Source organism: Taudactylus pleione, unplaced genomic scaffold (assembly GCF_031769625.1).
Source record: "Taudactylus pleione unplaced genomic scaffold, aTauple2 ptg001183l, whole genome shotgun sequence".
In the NCBI taxonomy this organism is placed as follows: domain Eukaryota; kingdom Metazoa; phylum Chordata; class Amphibia; order Anura; family Myobatrachidae; genus Taudactylus; species Taudactylus pleione.
Window position 1 is genome coordinate 1,343,317 of NW_028285584.1, and position 20,014 is coordinate 1,363,330.

Sequence of the window (20,014 nt, forward strand, 5' to 3'; positions counted from 1 at the left end):
CTTTCAGTAGAAGACAATGGGGTAAATGTAACATTATGCAACTTGTAGGCTCTGGCGAGTCTGGCCAATGTTTTTAAGGCGGCAATCATTTAAAAGGCAAAACCAGGTTGTTTTTGCCTCTTAAATGATTACCCCTTTAAGAAGGGCCGAGGCAGCGATGTTCTGCTGGGCAACCACCATTCATGTGGATGTTACTTTGATACGTACCACTTACCTATACATTGTAGCAGACCAAGTACACCCCTTCATGGTAACGGTGTACCCTGATGTCAGAGGTCTCTTTCAGCCGGATAATACACCCTGCCACACTGCAAACATTGTTCAGGAACAGTTTGAGGAACATGACAAAGAGTTCAGTGTGCTGATTTGGCCTCCAAATTCCACAGATCTCAATTCGAAAAACCAGTCTGGGCCACGGGGACCCCACCTCGCAGCATAGGCCAAGGTACACATCAGAACGACGTCCAAAAGGCGTGATGGTCGTTCCAATTTGCCTTCATCCCAGAACACATGATATAAAGCGTACACACTATGCAATCTACCGAACGACGGCACAATATATCATGTGGGAACATTGTATGAAATTCTCCTGTACACACTGTGCAATCATCGTGCAGATCACTGGCAGTTTAGGTGACGTCTTCAGAGGAAAGCTTGGACCAATATATCGTGTGGTCTTCTGGTTGGATGTACACACTGCACGATGTGCACCACATCATTCATGACATCTTCCCATCTGACGTGCAGCTCATCAGCTGTGATGTACGACGCACATGAACTCGCGATTGAGTGCGCACACTATGCTATGTGGACAATGTCATTCAAATTTGCCTCAAAACGACAAATGTTCCAATATATATAATGTGTACCCCACCTTACAGGACTTAAAGCATCTGCTGCTATCATCTTGGTGCCAGATACCACAGGACACCTTCCGAGGTCTTGTATAGCCCTTGCCTCAACAGGTCAGATCTGTTTTGGTGGCACGAGGGGGACTTACACAATATTTGGCAGGTGGTTCTAATGTTATGGCTGATGGGTGTATATAGATAGATATATAGTGATCTGAGGGCATAAGCATCAATGTAAGGATACATGTAGATTTCTATGAAGCAGTTGTTGACAACGGAGCATGGAGCCACAGCATATACAGGAGTGAAAGGACAAGTTCAGCAAGGGGTCTGTTACTAATATTCTGCTTGTGTAGGGTGCAAAAATGTCGCTATTCAGAATGTCGACATGGACAGGAGGCCAAATGTATACCTTTACAATGGACATTGCCAGAATGTTGATGTTGTGAATGTCCACAGTCAGCATGTCAACCTTGCGGTTTTGCGTTGATGATTTGTGTCCCTGACCACAGCCTATCCCTGACCACAGCCTATCCCTGACCACAGCCTATCCCTGACCACAGCCTATCCCTGACCACAGCCTATGCCTGACCACAGCCTGATCCTAACCTCAGCCTATCCCTGACCACAGCCTGATCCTAACCTCAGCCTATCCCTGACCACAGCCAGATCCTAACCACAGCCTATCCCTGACCACAGCTTAACCCTAATCCAAAAATGAAAAAATTTGTTTGTTCGCATTCTGCATCAGGACAATCTGTATGTATACTTTACTTTTGGGCCTTTGAGCACTCAGTCTAAAGACTACTTAAGTTGCACTTGCCATCAGACTTGCATAACTCTCCCCCTAACATGACAGTTCACCGCACCTCCCAGGTGTGCCAGAAGTGGCTGTCTTGTTCCCTGGGGCTCATTGAAAATTCGATTACAGCTATGGTCATCTTTGATCAATATTAACACCCACTACCGCATTGTACCTACTGCATAAACCAGTACATGTGGGATATATGGAGTGCACAGTGGGCGGCAACCTGTACTATCGGGACATATATCTGAGGTGGCCCATTGTTGTCCTAAAAGAACTGGTCTGCTTCCTCCTATTTTGTGGTATGTCTGCCTCTGCCCGGCATAGCTGTCTGTGTGAGGTCATATAAGAGGATAGGTACTAGTACCCAACTAAACACAGGGTTTTGAATTTTGTACTGAATTCTTATTGTCCAGATAGCTGAATAAGTTGGTTTATTTTCAAGTATTTTCAGTTCCTTGGAGGGAACTGGGGAAAGTCTTGAGGCATGTGTAGGGATCATTAAGTAGATAGGATTAGGTGTGTCAGTAGCTGCCCAATTGATACTGATGCACTTGGTCTTGCCCACTCAAAAAGTTTGAGAATTTGAGTGGAGATAAGGGATTGTGTGAGATCGGGGTGAAGGGCCAATGACAGCGGCACATCCACCCAATGCTGCTGCTTGTTTTATCCAACATCTCTATGCCAGGCTGCTGATCCTTGTAGAAGAGAGGCTGTAAAATATCTGTAGACATTGGGGAGCGGACCCAACCCCCTGCTTGTCACATGAGCTGCATAAGGATGGTGGATGCTGATTACATGGTTTTTATTGCTCCATTTGAAGTTTGAGAGGATACCCTGGAGTTGTTTAACATACTCCGGTAATTCAACAGGATTATAGTGGGGTTGGGTATAAAGGAAAGATGGTCTCAGAGAAATGGAACTAATTTCTGGTCATGATAATTGACAAGCAAACTGGACACATGGGGTTTGCCCTATTGCCTGTGACAGTGTTCCAATGCGTAATACGAAGATACTAGAGGGCAGCGGCCGTCCCTGAGTGGTGCCAGTAGTTGTTTAATTCTCTTCACAATCGATTTGTTGTACATTGTTAGATCTTTATTTAATGAAGAGATAACTTGGGCATGAGGTAGGATGTTTTCCAGCTTAGAGTATAACAGTCGTGGGAACCTGTAATGATTCCTCAGAAAATGTGTAATATGGAGGAATGTGAGAATATTGGAAGGTGCCGTAATATGACCTCGGCATGCTTTCCTGAGAGAGATTGGGAAATAGGTTCCAGTAACTTGAAGGGAGAATTTGTTTCCTCACACAACTCTTCCCTGAAGGAGACTATGAGATGGCCTCCTGTAATTCCTGTCTAATTACGGGAGAATGATTGGCTTTCATCCATGAAGTATTTCATCATCTTTTCCACACGTATAGTGTAAATCTTGTGTCATTTTGTAGGTTATAGAGGCCTTTATAGTGTGTGTATATAATTATATACACTGAAGTGCCTAAACTCATGGGATAGGTACCTACTATCGTGTAGGATCCCCTATGTTAGGCGAACGTGGTGGCCACACCATTCGTCGGAATTCTCCAGAATTCTCAAACCAATTCCGGACAACTTGGGATGATGACAAGATACATTATCCTGCTGGAATATTCCATCGTTGTGGGGGTACATGAAGTCCATTAAGGGCTGCAAATGGTCATCAAGCGATGCAACGTAGCAGTTACCGGTCAATGTATACCTTCACAATGGACATTGCCAGAATGTTGATGTTGTGAATGTCGACAGTCAGCATGTCAACCTTGCGGTTTTGCATTGATGAATTAAGTGTCCCCAACCACAGCCTACTATCCCTGACCACAGCCTACTATCCCTGACCACAGCCTGATCCTGACCACAGCCTGATCTTGACCACAGCTTAACCCTAACCCAAAAATAAAAAAAAAATCATCTGTTGGCATTCTGTATCGGGGCAATCTGCATGTATATTTAACTTTTTCGCCTTATGGGTCCTGCAATGGTTTGAGTCACTCAGTCTAAAGACTACTTAAGTTGCACTTGCCATCAGACTTGTATAACTCTCCCCCAACATGAAAGTTACCCGCACCTCCCAGGTGTGCCAGAAGTGGCTGTGTTGTTCCCTGGGGGTCATTGGAGATTGGATTACAGCTATGGTCATCTATGATCAACATTGACACCCACTACTGCATTGTACATGTACATAAACATGTACAGTGCATCCGGAAAGTATTCACAACGCTTCACTTTTTCCACATTTTGTTATGTTACAGCCTTATTCCAAAATGGAATAAATTAATTTTTGTCCTCAAAATTCTTCACACAATACCCCATAATGGCAACGTGTAAAAAGTTTTTTCTTTAGATTTTTGGAAATTTAATAAAAAAAAAAAATCACATGTACATAAGTATTCACAGCCTTTGCCATGAAGCTCAAAATTGAGCCCAGGTGCATCCTGTTTCCACTGATCATCCTTGAGATGTTCCTACAGCTTAATTGGAGTCCACCTGCATGCTTTCCTGAGAGAGATTGGGAAATAGGTTCCAGTAACTTGAAGGGAGAATTTATTTCCTCACACAACTCTTCCCCTGAAGGAGACTATGAGATGGCCTTCTGTAATTCCTGTCTGGTTATGGGAGAATGATGGCTTTCATCCATGAGGTATTTCATCATCTTTTCCTCCCGTATAGTGTAAATCTTATGTCGACTAATTTTGTAGGTTATAGAGGCCTTTATAGTGTGTGTATATAATTATATACACTGAAGTGCCTAAAGTCATGGGAGAGGTACCTACCATTGTGTAGGACCCCCTATGTTAGGCGAACGTGGTGGCCACACCATTCGTCGGAATTCTCCAGAATGCTCCCTAAACCAACTCTGGACAACTTGGGATGATGACAAGGTGCATTATCCTGCTGGAATATTCCATTGTGGGAGTACATGAAATCTATTAAGTGCTGCAAATGGTCATCAAGCGATTCAGTGTAGCAGTTACCGGTCAATGTCATGTTCAGACGGGCCAGCGGACCCAACCCATGCCATGTGAACGCATCTCACACCATTATGGAACCAGCACCAGCCTGCACGGTGCCTTGTTGACAACTGGAGTGTATGGCATTATAGGATTCTGTGCCAAACACCGTATCCTTACATCAGCCCGAAACAACTGGAATCAGGATTCAACGAACCGCGCCACATGTTGGCAGTATTCTAGGGTCCAATTAGCGACATCATGAGCCCAAGTGAGGTGCTGTGTCTGGTGTCGTAATGTTAAAAGGGGCACTCGGGTGAGTCTTCTCCTATATCCCACGGAAACTAAAGAACGTTGCACTGACCTGCTGGATATGCGTCTGGTACCTCCTGCATTGAATGTCGTGTGTGATTTGAGCAGTGGCGTAACTTCATCCCAGGTGCCCGGAGGCAAGATAAATGTTGGTGCCCCCCCCCAAACTAAAATGTACCACCCCCCAGCACCTATGCCAGCCCCAGCTGCCGCCGCCCCCCTTATGCAGTTCCTTTTATATAATGCCCCCAGTAGTGGTCCGCCTATGTAGTGCTCCCCAGTAATGGTCCCCCTATGCAGTACATCCAGTAGTGAGCCCCCGGTAGTTGCCCCCAGTAGTGAGGCCCCTTGTAGTTGCCCCCAGTAGTGAGCCCCCGGTAGTTGCCCCCAGTAGTGAGCCCCCGGTAGTTGCCCCCAGTAGTGAGCCCCCTTGTAGTTGCCCCCAGTAGTGAGGCCCCTGTAGTTGCCCCAGTAGTGAGCACCCTGTAGTTGCCCCCAGTAGTGAGGCCCCTGTAGTTGCCCCCAGTAGTAGGCCCCTGTAGTTGCCCCCAGTAGTAGGCCCCTGTAGTTGCCCCCAGTAGTAGGCCCCTGTAGTTGCCCCCAGTAGTGATGGCCCGCACCGCGCGCACACACACACAAAAAAACAAACAAACACTTACCTTTATCCCCGCTCCACTGCTGCTGCCATCCATCCCATGTGTCTGCTCCTCGGCACTATGGGAGTGACGTTATGACGTCACTCCCATAGTACACTGCGGGACCCGGAAGACGGAGGGAGCTCCGTCCTCCGGCTACCGCCAGGAGGATAGGAGCCGGGCGCCCGCTGGTAACACAGCGGGCGCCCGGCAAATGGAGGGTGCAGGGGTGCGACCGCACCCCTTGCTCCCTCCGTAGTTACGCCAATGGAGGTGGAGCGCCATTCAGCGGCGCTCCTTCTCCATGCAGCTCCCGGGGACAATGGAGCCAGGTGCCCCCTTCAGTGCTGACGCCCGGCGGCAAATGACTCCATTGTCTCCGGGAGTTACGCCACTGGATTTGAGCCAGTGTCGCTTGTATGTTACCACGGACAATTCTGACCAGACGCGCTGGTCATGATCATTAAGCACCCGTGGTCGGCCACTGCGCTGCCACGGTGGGTGGTAATGCCTTCCATGAGGTATTCCCGGTTCACACGTGACACCGTAGATCAAGGAATGTTGAATGTCCCATCCGCTAACATGCCCCGTTCGAACTCCGATAACTCACATCGCCTATATATACAGTATATATGGAATGAAGGTGCGGCCCTCCTAGCTTAATAAATGCTCCTTGCGGCTGGATATAGTGTCAACGTTTCAGTCTTTTATAAACCCCTTCGCTCCATTGACTTTACCTGTAAGGGGACTTTTTTCATTTTTTGGAGCACGACTGAGAAAGTGACACCTTTTGCTTTCTGTTGGTTCAATGTACACAAACTTTGTTTAAGGCACAAAATTCTTAATAATGTTGTATAAAATGACCTGCAGGCTGTGTGTATAAGGTGTATAGGAAACATAATTGCATTCTGTGTTTAGATTTGGGTCCCATTCCCAATATATCTCATTATGGTATGCAAATTTGTATATTCTCCCTGTGCTTGCGTGGGTTTCCTCCGGGTACTCCGGTTTCCTCCCACACTCCAAAAATATACTGGTAGGTTAATTGGCTCCCAACAAAATTGACCATAGTGTGTATGTGTGTGCGCATGTGATAGGGAACTTAGGGCCTGATTCAGACCCACTCGCGAGCGGCTGTCCGCTTGCAAGTGGGTCGATGGTGTGCACTGCGCATGCGCACGACGGAGGGAGCTCTGTCGTGCGCATGCGCGAGACGCGACGAGCGAAGGACTTTCCTTCGCTCGTTGTGTCTGATCAAAGGGGGCGTGCTGTTGATGTTGATTGACAGCACGCCCCCTTTGGTGGGCGTGCCTCCCAGACAGGGGCGTTCCCAAGGGAACGCCTACCGTCAGAAGCCGGCCCCACTGACATCACTAGTGATGTCAGTGGGACTGATAGAGCCAAAATCACTCCGGGCCTTGCGGTTGAGAAACTCAACCGCAGGCTTCGGCTCGCAGTGGCGATGGTCGCGATGGTCAAGACCATCGCGACCATCAACCTGCACGCTCGTATATGCTGTGGGTGGTGACCCACAGCTATACGAGCGTCCAGGAGGACGCTCCATAATTATGGAGGTGGGCCCTGATTCAGAGCGAGCGCTCTGGTCAGAGCGTCCGGCTCTGAATCAGGGCCTTAGATTGTAAGCTCCACTGGGGCAGGGACTGTTGTGAATGGTAAGATATTCTCTGTACAGCGCTGTGGAATATGTGTGCGCTATATAAATAACTGGTAATAAATAATAATAATAATAATAAATATTCCAAAATACCGAAAAGTCCGATATCTCAAATACTTCTGGTCCCAAGTAATTTGAATATGAGACACTCAACCTGTATATATAATATGTAAAAAGGCCTATGTAAATAAGTTTACCCCTTATATATTTGGATGAAGCGTTGGCACGATTCAATGTGAATTGTTTCATGGCGCACTGGTACCTCCTATTCACTGGGATGTGGGAGGCCGGGCCGGCATCTCGGAAGGGCAGGACATTTCAGGGGAGGAGGTTAAGTATAATATATGTCAAGTTTTTTAGTTTTTTTCTTCTGTTTCATTTAGTTTTGAAATGTGCATTGTCATACTAATTCATAGCATAAAACATCCCTGTCTATGCATTAGACAATATATTGTGTAAACTAACAATGAAAACGGAATTTCCTGAGGACATTTGGGTGAAGAAGTTGTTTTGCTCTTAGGGAGAGTAACATCCTGGGTGTGAGACTTTACAGTTCCTCATGGTGAGTCTTAGTTACTCGGAAGGGGGAAAGAGTGACGGGGGGGGGACAAGGAAAGGGGTGGGAGAGAGAGTAAAAGTTGTACATATATAAGTGTGTGTGTATATATATATATATATATATATATAAATGTAAAAGATGCTTGTATATATGTGTGTGTTTGTGTGTATATATATATATATATATATATATATATATACACACACACACACACACACACACAGTCAGGCCATTGTGGTGGTGAATAGAGGCCAAAATATAAAAATTCTTACACAGCCGTGACTGCATCTTTATGCTAATGCCGCAGCCGACAGGCTTCATACCAAGATGCCCATTGGCTGCAGCACTAATCCATCCCTGTGCGTATTAAGTAGTGTTCACGCTAAGCTGTTTTAGCAGGGCGCCACGCTGTGTCCGATTTCAAAATGGCAAAATGTGCCCTGCCCTTATGGTGGCGCCCTGCTGAAACAGCCTGCCGGGTGCTGTCCCCACCCACGGGCCACAGTATCCCAAGGAGCGGGGGCAGTTGCAGTGCAGAGCGATGAGGTGAGAGCTTGGGGGCAGCCCAGCATGTCTGTAAGTGGTGGGTACGCCCCTAAGAGTGATGAAAAGAGGGAGTGTCTTAAGGATATGTCCATTTTTCTGGTGACCACGCCCCCTTTTTCGGCATGCGCACAAGTGCCCTTTTTATGTTCCGGCACACAATTAAGATACACCATCGGTCGAACCATCGAAGATTGCATCAGCCTTATGGTGGTGTAGAATCTACTTCTGAACATGGCTGAACACATCACGTCTGCATCTGGCTAGCCCCTCGCACCTGTTATGCAAATTCGATCTGCATCAATGAGCGGCAACCATCGGGACGATTGCGCAGTTCGGATACATGCGCTCACCTCTGACTCGGGAACATCGTCAAACGTTGTGAGCATAACTGCTTACAGCCTGGATCCAGCTCACGTGCAAATATTACAGCGGCAGTGGTCAGCCCTGTCTCACGGTTATAAGGAAAACGTATTTGTTCTCTTAAAATAAGATACTCCCTAAAGGGTGGTTAATTAAAATACAACGAAACTTAATAAAACACCAAGATACATTTACATTCCATTCCATTGCTTGCAGGGGACATGGTTCTCCGGCACAAAGATGCTCTGGTTAACGTCTTTCTGAGAGGTTCCCGGGATCCGGACAGCTCGGTGAGGGCTAGCAGCCTTTCCAACCTTGGTGAGCTCTGCCAGCAGTTACAGCTCTCGCTGGGACCTATCATCCATGAGGTAGGTTACAGATGTCTTATCGGTGATTCTCTCTAGCCCCACAATAAGGGTAAGGTCACAAGGGTGTTTTAGAACTCTGGTGTCCTGGCCAGGAATCAAGTGTCCTAAAGTGATGATCTGTCCAGTCGGCGAAACGCGGAAGTTAATGGAGAAAGCCGTTTTCCTGCCCCATCATAGCGATTCTGCATGCCTCACTTAGTGGGATTGCGATGGTGTGAGAGGGGGAACCACATTCCTGATTTACATTGTTGCACTGAGATGGTGAATTTTCATCATGTCATCACTTTAGAAAGCTGTGGCGTACTGGTAGAAAGCTGACGCATTTCAGAAACACTGACGTGACCTTACTCTAAGGAAACTGCTCTCTACAACTTGTATCTGTACATAGCTTAGATTTATTTCCTCTTCTTCAGGTCAGCTCCTGTTTATCAGCTGTGATTAGTACTGATCCAGAGGCCCAGGTGCGAAGGGCGGCCATTCACGTTGTCGTCCTGCTCCTGAGAGGGCTGAGTGAGCGAGCCACAGAGGTAAATATGTTTTAGAATTAATGATTTACCTAAACGCCTTAGGGGCATATTAATTAGCCGTGAAAAGCCGTTTTCGGCGGAAAAGTATCGCTGATGACGTCATTTCGCCAGGCGAAAACTTATCCCCGTATTCAATTCCAAAGACTTTTCACGTACGCGGAAAGTCAATGCATTGGAATAGGTGAAAAACATTTGCCTATGAAAGCAGGCGAAAAAAGTGCAGAATTGCGGTTTTGTGGTGCAGAGGTGGGGAAACCACCCTGCACCCTTGGGACAGCCCCCCAAAGGTAAACTGCGGCAAAAAAAATCCATTAAAAAAAATGAATAACATCCCCAAAAATTACTTTGAAAAAGGGGGCGATAAAGTACATAGTTGGGGTGCATGTACCCCAAATTTGCTGGGACTAGTTATTTTCTCAGAAAAAATTGCTAAATGCCATTCTTCACCACTTGTGCAAAGACGCTAATTAGCAGCTATTGAGAGCATTTAAGTACCCCAAATAGCTTCAGTAGGGCTGGGGGCATCTACATTGGTCCCAAATGTTAGAGCATCTTTTGGGGGGTGTCAGGGTAATTTCCCCAAATTTGACCCAAATTTGACAACACTTTTTGCCTGTTTGAGTTTCCCTCGGGTCCTGTTTTCGCATCCTTTGGAATTGAATAGGGCGAAAAGCGGGGCCGCACACGAAAAGTTTTCGCCACCAATACACTCGACGTCGGCGAAAAGTACGGCAGGCGAAACCTTTCCAACTTTTCGCGTCTAGTTGAATATGCCCCTTAATGTTACAATGTGTCTTTAGGATTGTCCTTGTTCCGAGCCTGTATATGTGGCACCAGGCTGTCATTGAGCGAGGCTGGGAATCCTTTGTTTTGCTTCTCAGTATGATTACTGCCTTCAGAGAAAGCAGAAACCTCTGTATTGTCAATGGAATATGCAGAAACATAACCACCAAGCCAACCATTCTTATACCTACGAGGTGAATGGAATCTGGCAGCTGTACAGAGCAGCCCCAGACCTGTGCTGCACAATTCAGTTACTGTTAGATCCTGGTTACACCAAACCTATCAGTGCTGGCAACACACAAACGAGCACTAGATGGATGAAAGCTAATTGCTGATTGGCTGCTGTGGTTTTACTGCAGATTTTCACTGCTGAACAAGGTAAATAACTCTGACGTTATCCTAAACTTTATCAGGGTCTTTCTTGTTAAAAATAAAAAACCCCAAAAATGGTTAGAAAAACATAAAAAATAGACCGCTGTCATCCTTTATACCCTCAGACTGAGGATATGTTTCGATGAAGCATAAATAACACCCGAATAGCAACATATTGGATCTGCTACCCAATGATTGAAGAGCTGGACCCTATAGTGGTTTAGGCCCCTTCCCACATGCATTTGTCAAAAGTGCCCAAAAAATTAGGACTGGTTGGGGTAATCCACGCCCTACTGGGCCTTAGGGTGGAGCATAGGTTGCCTAATGGATGTTCTGGCTATGAATATCCTTTTTCTCACCCTAACATCTTATGTACAGAGACAGCTCTGGACTTTCTGCGTACATTGGAGTACAGAAGACATATCTGGGGCACCTATAATCTAGGAGGGGTTGGGTATGGGATGCCTGTGGTCAGAATACCAACAGCGGCATCCCGACAGTCAGAATTCCGACCCAACTAGGTAAGTACCCTAACCCTCCCCTCCCGCAGCCTAATCCTAACCCCCTGCAACCTAACCCCTCCCTGCCTCCTAACCCTCCCCCCATACCTGCAGCCTAACCCTCCCCCTAGTACCTAAACTTAACCCTTTCCCTACCGTTTGGATGCTGGCGATCAGGATCCTGCTGTCGAGATACCGGCAGGGGCGTTTCTAGAGAGGAGGGGGCCCATGTGCAGTCTCCTACACGGTCCCCCTCCTCTCTGCCCGGCGGGCAGCAGCGCACCGAGCTGTGTGCGGCCAGCGCCAGAGTTATAGACTGTGGGCACTAGAGTGTGCCCAGAGTCTATAGCGTATGCACAGGTCACTGGGAAAATGGGCGTGCCGGCCATTGTCCCTGTACAGCGCATGCGCAAACGACGGGAAAATGGCCGCCATGGCAATTTTCCAGTCGTTTTACAGCGCCGGACGCCCCCGCCGACGTGGGACTCCGGAGAGGTAAGTATTATTATGGATGCAGGGTGTGTGGTGCGGGGCTGATTACACTTTGGGGTTTCACTAATTGATTGATAGAAAGTGATTTGTTCTAAGCTGCGTCATTTGTTTTATGGTTTTTTTTTCTTCAAAATGTCTGAAATGTGGTTTTAGTCACATTTTAAACCTCTTAGTTGGCAGCAAAAGCCCCCTTATTTTTTAGCTAGAAACCCCATCCCATAACCAGTAATACGTCATATTTAAAATTTTATTAACTGTTCCATTATAGGCTTTCCTCAGTTACATTTTTTCTTTCAACGCTTGAATCATTTGCTAATGTCATGTTATGGAAATGAATGTCCTGTCCTTTCAGTACTACAGTAATGAGATGCCACTAGTGCAGGAATTACTGTAACATGTTTCATTGTACAGATTATAAATACAGAGCTGGTCCCGTTGTTTAATCCTTACCCTTATAGGTTACTGCGAGACAGTCTTGTTACAGAGCGTTGTGTAATCCTTACCCTTATAGGTTACTGCGAGACAGTCATGTTACAGAGCGTTGTGTAATCCTTACCCTTATAGGTTACTGCGAGACAGTCATGTGACAGCGTTGTGTAATCCTTAACCTTATAGGTTACTGCGAGACAGTCTTGTTACAGAGCGTTGTGTAATCCTTACCCTTATAGGTTACTGTGAGACAGTCATGTTACAGAGCGTTGTGTAATCCTTACCCTTATAGGTTACTGCGAGACAGTCATGTTACAGAGCGTTGTGTAATCCTTACCCTTATAGGTTACTGCGAGACAGTCTTGTTACAGAGCGTTGTGTAATCCTTACCCTTATAGGTTACTGTGAGACAGTCATGTTACAGAGCGTTGTGTATTCCTTACCCTTATAGGTTACTGCGAGACAGTCATGTTACAGAGCGTTGTGTAATCCTTACCCTTATAGGTTACTGTGAGACAGTCTTGTTACAGAGCGTTGTGTAATCCTTACCCTTATAGGTTACTGCGAGACAGTCTTGTTATACAGCGTTGTGTAATCCTTACCCTTATAGGTTACTGCGAGACAGTCATGTTACAGAGCGTTGTGTAATCCTTACCCTTATAGGTTACTGCGAGACAGTCTTGTTACAGAGCGTTGTGTAATCCTTACCCTTATAGGTTACTGTGAGACAGTCATGTGACAGAGCGTTGTGTAATCCTTACCCTTATAGGTTACTGCGAGACAGTCTTGTTACAGAGCGTTGTGTAATCCTTACCCTTATAGGTTACTGCGAGACAGTCTTGTTATACAGCGTTGTGTAATCCTTACCCTTATAGGTTACTGCGAGACAGTCATGTTACAGAGCGTTGTGTAATCCTTACCCTTATAGGTTACTGCGAGACAGTCTTGTTACAGAGCGTTGTGTAATCCTTACCCTTATAGGTTACTGTGAGACAGTCATGTGACAGCGTTGTTTAATCCTTACCCTTATAGGTTACTGCGAGACAGTCATGTTACAGAGCGTTGTGTAATCCTTACCCTTATAGGTTACTGTGAGACAGTCTTGTTACAGAGCGTTGTGTAATCCTTACCCTTATAGGTTACTGTGAGACAGTCTTGTTACAGAGCGTTGTGTAATCCTTACCCCCATAGGTTACTGCGAGACAGTCTTGTTACAGAGCGTTGTGTAATCCTTACCCTTATAGGTTACTGCGAGACAGTCTTGTTACAGAGCGTTGTGTAATCCTTACCCTTATAGGTTACTGCGAGACAGTCTTGTTACAGAGCGTTGTGTAATCCTTACCCCCATAGGTTACTGCGAGACAGTCTTGTTACAGAGCGTTGTGTAATCCTTACCCTTATAGGTTACTGCGAAACAGTCTTGTTACAGAGCGTTGTGTAATCCTTACCCTTATAGGTTACTGCGAGACAGTCATGTTACAGAGCGTTGTGTAATCCTTACCCTTATAGGTTACTGCGAGACAGTCTTGTTACAGAGCGTTGTGTAATCCTTACCCTTATAGGTTACTGTGAGACAGACTTGTTACAGAGCGTTGTGTATTCCTTACCCTTATAGGTTACTGCGAGACAGTCTTGTTACAGAGCGTTGTGTAATCCTTACCCTTATAGGTTACTGCGAGACAGTCATGTTACAGAGCGTTGTTTAATCCTTACCCTTATATGTTACTGCGAGACAATCATGTGACAGCGTTGTGTAATCCTTACCCTTATAGGTTACTGCAAGACAGTCATGTGACAGCGTTGTGTAATCCTTACCCTTATAGGTTACTGCGAGACAGTCTTGTTACAGAGCGTTGTGTAATCCTTACCCTTATATGTTACTGCGAGACAATCATGTGACAGCGTTGTGTAATCCTTACCCTTATAGGTTACTGCGAGACAGTCATGTGACAGTGTTGTGTAATCCTTACCCTTATAGGTTACTGCGAGACAGTTATGTGACAGCGTTGTGTAATCCTTACCCTTATAGGTTACTGCGAGACAGTTATGTGACAACGTTGTGTAATCCTTACCCTTATAGGTTACTGCGAGACAGTCTTGTTACAGAGCGTTGTGTAATCCTTACCCTTATAGGTTACTGCGAGACAGTCATGTGACAGCGTGGTGTAATCCTTACCCTTATAGGTTACTGCGAGACTGTCTTGTTACAGAGCGTTGTGTAATCCTTACCCTTATAGGTTACTGCGAGACAGTCTTGTTACAGACCGTGGTGTAATCCTTACCCTTATAGGTTACTGTGAGACAGTCATGTTACAGAGCGTTGTGTAATCCTTACCCTTATAGGTTACTGCGAGACAGTCATGTTACAGAGCGTTGTGTAATCCTTACCCTTATAGGTTACTGCGAGACAGTCATGTTACAGAGCGTTGTGTAATCCTTACCCTTATAGGTTACTGCGAGACAGTCATGTTACAGAGTGTTGTGTAATCCTTACCATTATAGGTTACTGTGAGACAGTCATGTTACAGAGCGTTGTGTAATCCTTACCCTTATAGGTTACTGTGAGACAGTCATGTTACAGAGCGTTGTGTAATAGTTACCCTTATAGGTTACTGTGAGACAGTCATGTTACAGAGCGTTGTGTAATCCTTACCCTTATAGGTTACTGTGAGACAGTCATGTTACAGAGCGTTGTGTAATCCTTACCCTTATAGGTTACTGTTAGACAGTCATGTTACAGAGCGTTGTGTTGACAATAAAATTCCTTTCAAAGGAAATCTGTTAGGAAAATATTTTTTAATATATAAAATTAAGCAATATATTAAAAATTACACAAGTTTTTAGGCGCTCACTGAGCAAGGCGGGCACATGGAAAATTTGCAACCAATCAGATCTGTCTTGATTTATATCCTATTACAATGGTTCTCGAACTCGGTAAGGACCCTACACATTTTCCAGGTCACCCAGCAGGTGCACAGGTGTAATCATTACTCACTGACACATTTTAAAAGATCCACAGGTGGAGCTAATTATTTCACCTGTGATTCTGTGAGGAGACCTGGAAAACATGCACTGTTTGGGGTCCTGAGGGCTGAGTTTGAGAACTTGTGCCCTATTAGATTTGATTAGACTATGATCAGACTAAGGACCTAATTCAGAGCCGCTCGCAAAATGCGAGCACTCGCTCTGAATGAGGGCGGCCGCATCCATTTTCTGATCCGGCCTCCTGGCTGCTCGCTAGGCTGTGGGTTACCACCCACAACTTTAACGAGCGACCAAGATGATGGTCGCGATGGTACAGACCATCGCGACCATCGGGGCTTGCGACGAGACCCATGTGGTAGGGTCTCATCTGCCGCAAGCCCCAGAGAGCTTTTGGCTCTAATAGAGCCGGAAGCTCTCCCACTGACATCACTGGTGGCAGGCATTCGCTTGGGAACGCCTCTGTTTGTGATGCCACCCCCCCCGCCACGCCTACAAAATGGGGCGAGCTGTCGATCAACATCGACAGCCGCCCCTTTTGTAGTGAGCCACGGAGCGAGAGAATTTCTCTCTCGCTCTGGAGCTTGCGCACGCGCAGTACGCCCGCTGCGCGTGTGCACAGTCAAACATCGATCCGCTTGCGAGCACGTCTGAATGAGACCCTAAGTTCATTGGCAGATTACCGCAATTTCTGTGCATGTGGTCACCTGCCAATCGCAATAAGGCATTGTGACTAGAGATGAGCAGTTTGGTTTCGGCTCAGATCTTCCTGCCCTGTTCGGATCCCAGAACGAGGCAAAATGTAATCTTTCACGGACATCTCGACACAGAGATCCGAACTCTGGGCCTGATTCAGAGCCGCTCGTAAGCGGCCGCTCGTTCGTTCCGACCGATGTTCGCACAACTGCGCATGCGTACGGATTTTAATATGCATGCGCGAACCAGTCAGTGCGGCCGAAAATCGTGTGCTCGCTAAATAGCAAATGCCTGCTATTTTGAGTGACAGAATGAGGCGTATGTGGGTGGTAACAGGGGAAGGTGCTTGAAAACGGGGAGTGGAGATCAGAACGCAGGCGTGCCTAAAGGTCAAAACGGGCGTTTTAAGGGTGTGCATAATTACTAAAGCAGCATCATCGACCACGTCACTTGGTTGTTTTATAGTTAGAACTGCTTGCATGATTGTGGTAGGAAAAACCAACCACAAGAATAGCGAGCAGTTCATACGGCGTCCGATGTACTCGATTAATCTAATATATAGCGGACATGATGTATTATGCGAGCGGCCAGGGGGCGTTTTTTTCAAAATTACGTTTGCATGGTTTGTTCGCTCGTTCAGACATAGAGGCGTGAACAGACCGCAAAGAGCGAACGGTTAATTTAAATAGCCAGCCCCTTTTTCTGGACAAGCGAGCGCAAATAGCGTCCGGCTTTGAATCAGGCCCTCTGTGGGAAGATCCCAGCCAAAACCAGAGTTCTCATCTCTAATTGAAACCGATTGGACATAGGGCCTGCTTCAGCGGCTGCGATCACACAGGCAGGTCTGCTGCGAAAATATGCTAATGTTTGCAATCGCACAGCCAGCATAGAGACGCCCACTACCGCTATCTCGTATCCGTAAAAACTTGCTGTCCTGCGTATACATCGGTAACATTGAGTAACATCGGTCCCTCATGCACAATTACAGCAGTTCTGACCTCGCAGTGGCTAATTTATGCACGCCAATGTAACGGTGTTCACACAGACAGGCACGCCTGTGTTTCTCCGACCACTCCCCCGTCACCACCCCCATATGCTGACGTCCCTACACTCACTCTACGATGGCTTTGTTTCTGCTTGCGTCATCGCAGTGCGATCGCACTGCAATCATGCGCAGATGCACTGCGGTGCGTACCCATGTGCAGTATGCATCATCGATCGATCTGCGCACGCAGTTGCAATTGGGATCCATGCTGAATTAGCCCCATAGTCATTCAGCTTGTGAATGAACAGATCTTTGCAATTTAATCTTCAGTGTGTTTCCCGCCAAATTTGTAAAAGATGAGATCATGACATCAATACAAACCTGATGTGATCTGAGACAAAAAAAAATCCTTGGGCAATGTACTTAAGAGATCGGTGACGATAACAAGAAACTGTACACAATACAGATAGCAAAGCTTCATAATATTTAACTTCCATACAACACATCACACCTGTCGTACAATTTTATGTACAGTTTGCAGGTCTCTGGTTGAGCAGACCTACGTTTAATGGTGAATACACACGGTCAGATTTTCTGTCAGATCTGAATGATAACGATTTTAAAAATCGTTCATATCTGACAGAAAATCTAACGTGAGCCTTCAACGATGAACGATGCGCGTTCCTGATTGTCAGATATCTGACATCTGATGTGTTTGCAGTCAGATTTGGATTATTCCATTCATTTGAATGCAGTCAGAAATCGTTCAATCTTTCATATCATTGGCCAAATCGTTCATCTGACACATCTGACCGCGTGTATGCACCATATATCTGCTTCAAATGACCGTGCACTCTGCAGCGTAAAACTCCATGCATGGAAACCCGGCTGCCCATCTCAGCCTTTGCTTCCATTGAAGGATCTTGAAATTACGTTTACGGTTTCCTGCGCCAGGATCGTTATACACAACACTCAGGGTGCTGGTGCAAAGTTGGGAGCAAAGTGGGCAGAACTTACTGAAAAAAAAAGAGAGTGCACGGACAAATACCAGCATACGTGCCTAGTTTCCACTTAGTCATCATCCTTGTGTATTTGCCCCTTATGTGCAGACAATACACCTCCTAACAGGTGTACATGTTATTTGCTAGTTTCCTCTGCCTGGTTCCCTTATATGTACACTTACTTTTGAATGTCAGAGACTCATTACAGTCCCGTCAGGGTTAATTTCATTCTGCGTAGTACAAGCAGCCTGTGTGTATGAGTATTTTAAGCTCGGCTCCTGCACGAATTCAATTTCTTAATTACCCACTGTGATAAACTGCCAATTTCTGCTGCTCTGTTCATTTCTCATGATGAGGGGGGCAGAGGAGGCGCTTCCCGGGCTTCTATTTATAGGCTCGCTGCAGAAATGTATTCAAATAGGAGAGAAAGTCTCGGGTGCTAACAAAAGTGTAAATCCAAGAGCAGATCGCGCAGGTGCACAGATAATCTCGTTCTGATGCCCGCAATCATGTTTGATAGGCACTATGCCGTGCCCAGTCTTAAGGTGCCTATCCACTGGAAGGCAGGCAAAAGACTGCACGATGACGACATTGTAAGCGTGCAGACGTTTGTCAGTCTGTGATGAGCCTGCCCTGAGCGAGCAGTCGTTCAGTGCAGGCTCATCAATCATCTGCTAACGTGCTGAACCCGGCGTTATCGTCAGGTTGACCAACATGTTTGTCCGATGATAGATGTCTACAAGACCAATTTTTTATACAATCTGCAAACGATTATCGAACGAACGATATAGTTATCGTTCAATTGCTCATTTTAATCGTCTAGTGTATAGGCACCTTTAGATTACCTCGTAAAAATATGTATTTGTCATTAAACATGTTTATTCCAAATATAATAAGAAATGTAGATATTTTATACATCAATAATAATTTCAATACTATGGTAATAGTCCCTTTCATGCTAAGGGGAGCGAGTGGGGTAAATTACAGTTGCCGCGGTGTGGAAACATCGGCAACGGCGCCTTAGGTCGCCCCAATCTAGCAGCTGATTTGCGGATTGTACTGCGCATCCCCGTAAGACTGCTCGCAGCTAATCGAATGGACGCCTAATTGTAGCTCAATTGTAACCCCTAAAACTTATATAAGTGACCTTTCTCTCTATCAAATTTCAGTAGTCTGTGGCTCGCCAGCTGTCACAGACTACAAGTCCCAGCACAACCTGTCAAAATTCTCAGAATTGTTAGAGAGCTACAGATGTGTCTTCCTACATCTATCCTCAATACGCCGCACAGCGCGACTTGCCTGGCGTGAGTGAGCCGCCAGGTCCAGTGCTACACTGCTAGCGTATGGCGTTGTTTTTTTATTTTCCTTCCCGAAAGTGAGTCTTAGGCGCAACGAGATGCAACTAGGACGCACCAGGAGACTCTGCTGATTAATTTAATATGCAACAATTGTATAGCTGTGTGTGACAGTGTATGTAAACGGCACTTGGCGTGGAACAAATCTGTGGACGCTGCATGGAAGCATTTTATAGGCTGATGCAGAGACTACGTCGCACACAGCTATAAAAGTGCCGCTTATCAAATGAATCCAGGCAGTCTGCTGCTGCGTCCTAGTCACATTGCATTGCGGCTTAGACGCATTATCGGCAAAAAAAATTAGAAAGACAGCCGGCGCTGGCACGGGACTTAGGGCCTGATTCAGAGCCGGACGCTCTGACCAGAGCGCTCGCTCTGAATCAGGGCCCTCCTCCATTAAAATGGAACGTCCTCCTGGACGCTCGTATAGCTGTGGGAGACCACCCACAGCATATACGAGCGTCCAAAAAGATGGTCACGATGGTCTTGACCATCGCGACCATCAGACTTGCGACGGAAACCCTGCGGTAGGGTTTCCCAGCCACAAGCCCTGGAGTGATTTTGGCTCTATCAGAGCCAAAATCACTCCCACTGACATCACTAGTGATGTCAGTGGGACCGGCTTCAGACGGTAGGCGTTCCCATGGGCACGCCCCCAGCACGCCCACCAAAGGGGGCGTGCTGTCAGTCACCATCGACAGCACGCCCCCTTTGGTGCGAGACCCGGAGCGACAGCATGGCTGTTGCAGTCCGGGTCTCGCGCATGCGCACGACGGAGCTCCCTCCGTCGTGC

General features: G+C 46.4%; 1 protein-coding gene across 1 annotated transcript in view; it reads left to right on the forward strand.

Annotated features, from left to right (window-relative positions):
• The window catches only part of LOC148453325 (transport and Golgi organization protein 6 homolog), a 106,150-nt gene that overhangs the window by 79,767 nt on the left and 6,369 nt on the right, over window positions 1–20,014 (forward strand). The window contains exons 15-16 of the mRNA XM_088462286.1: window positions 8,948–9,099; window positions 9,513–9,626. Of these exons, the coding sequence (XP_088318412.1) occupies window positions 8,948–9,099; window positions 9,513–9,626 (266 nt within the window). The remainder of the gene's footprint in view (window positions 1–8,947; window positions 9,100–9,512; window positions 9,627–20,014) is intronic.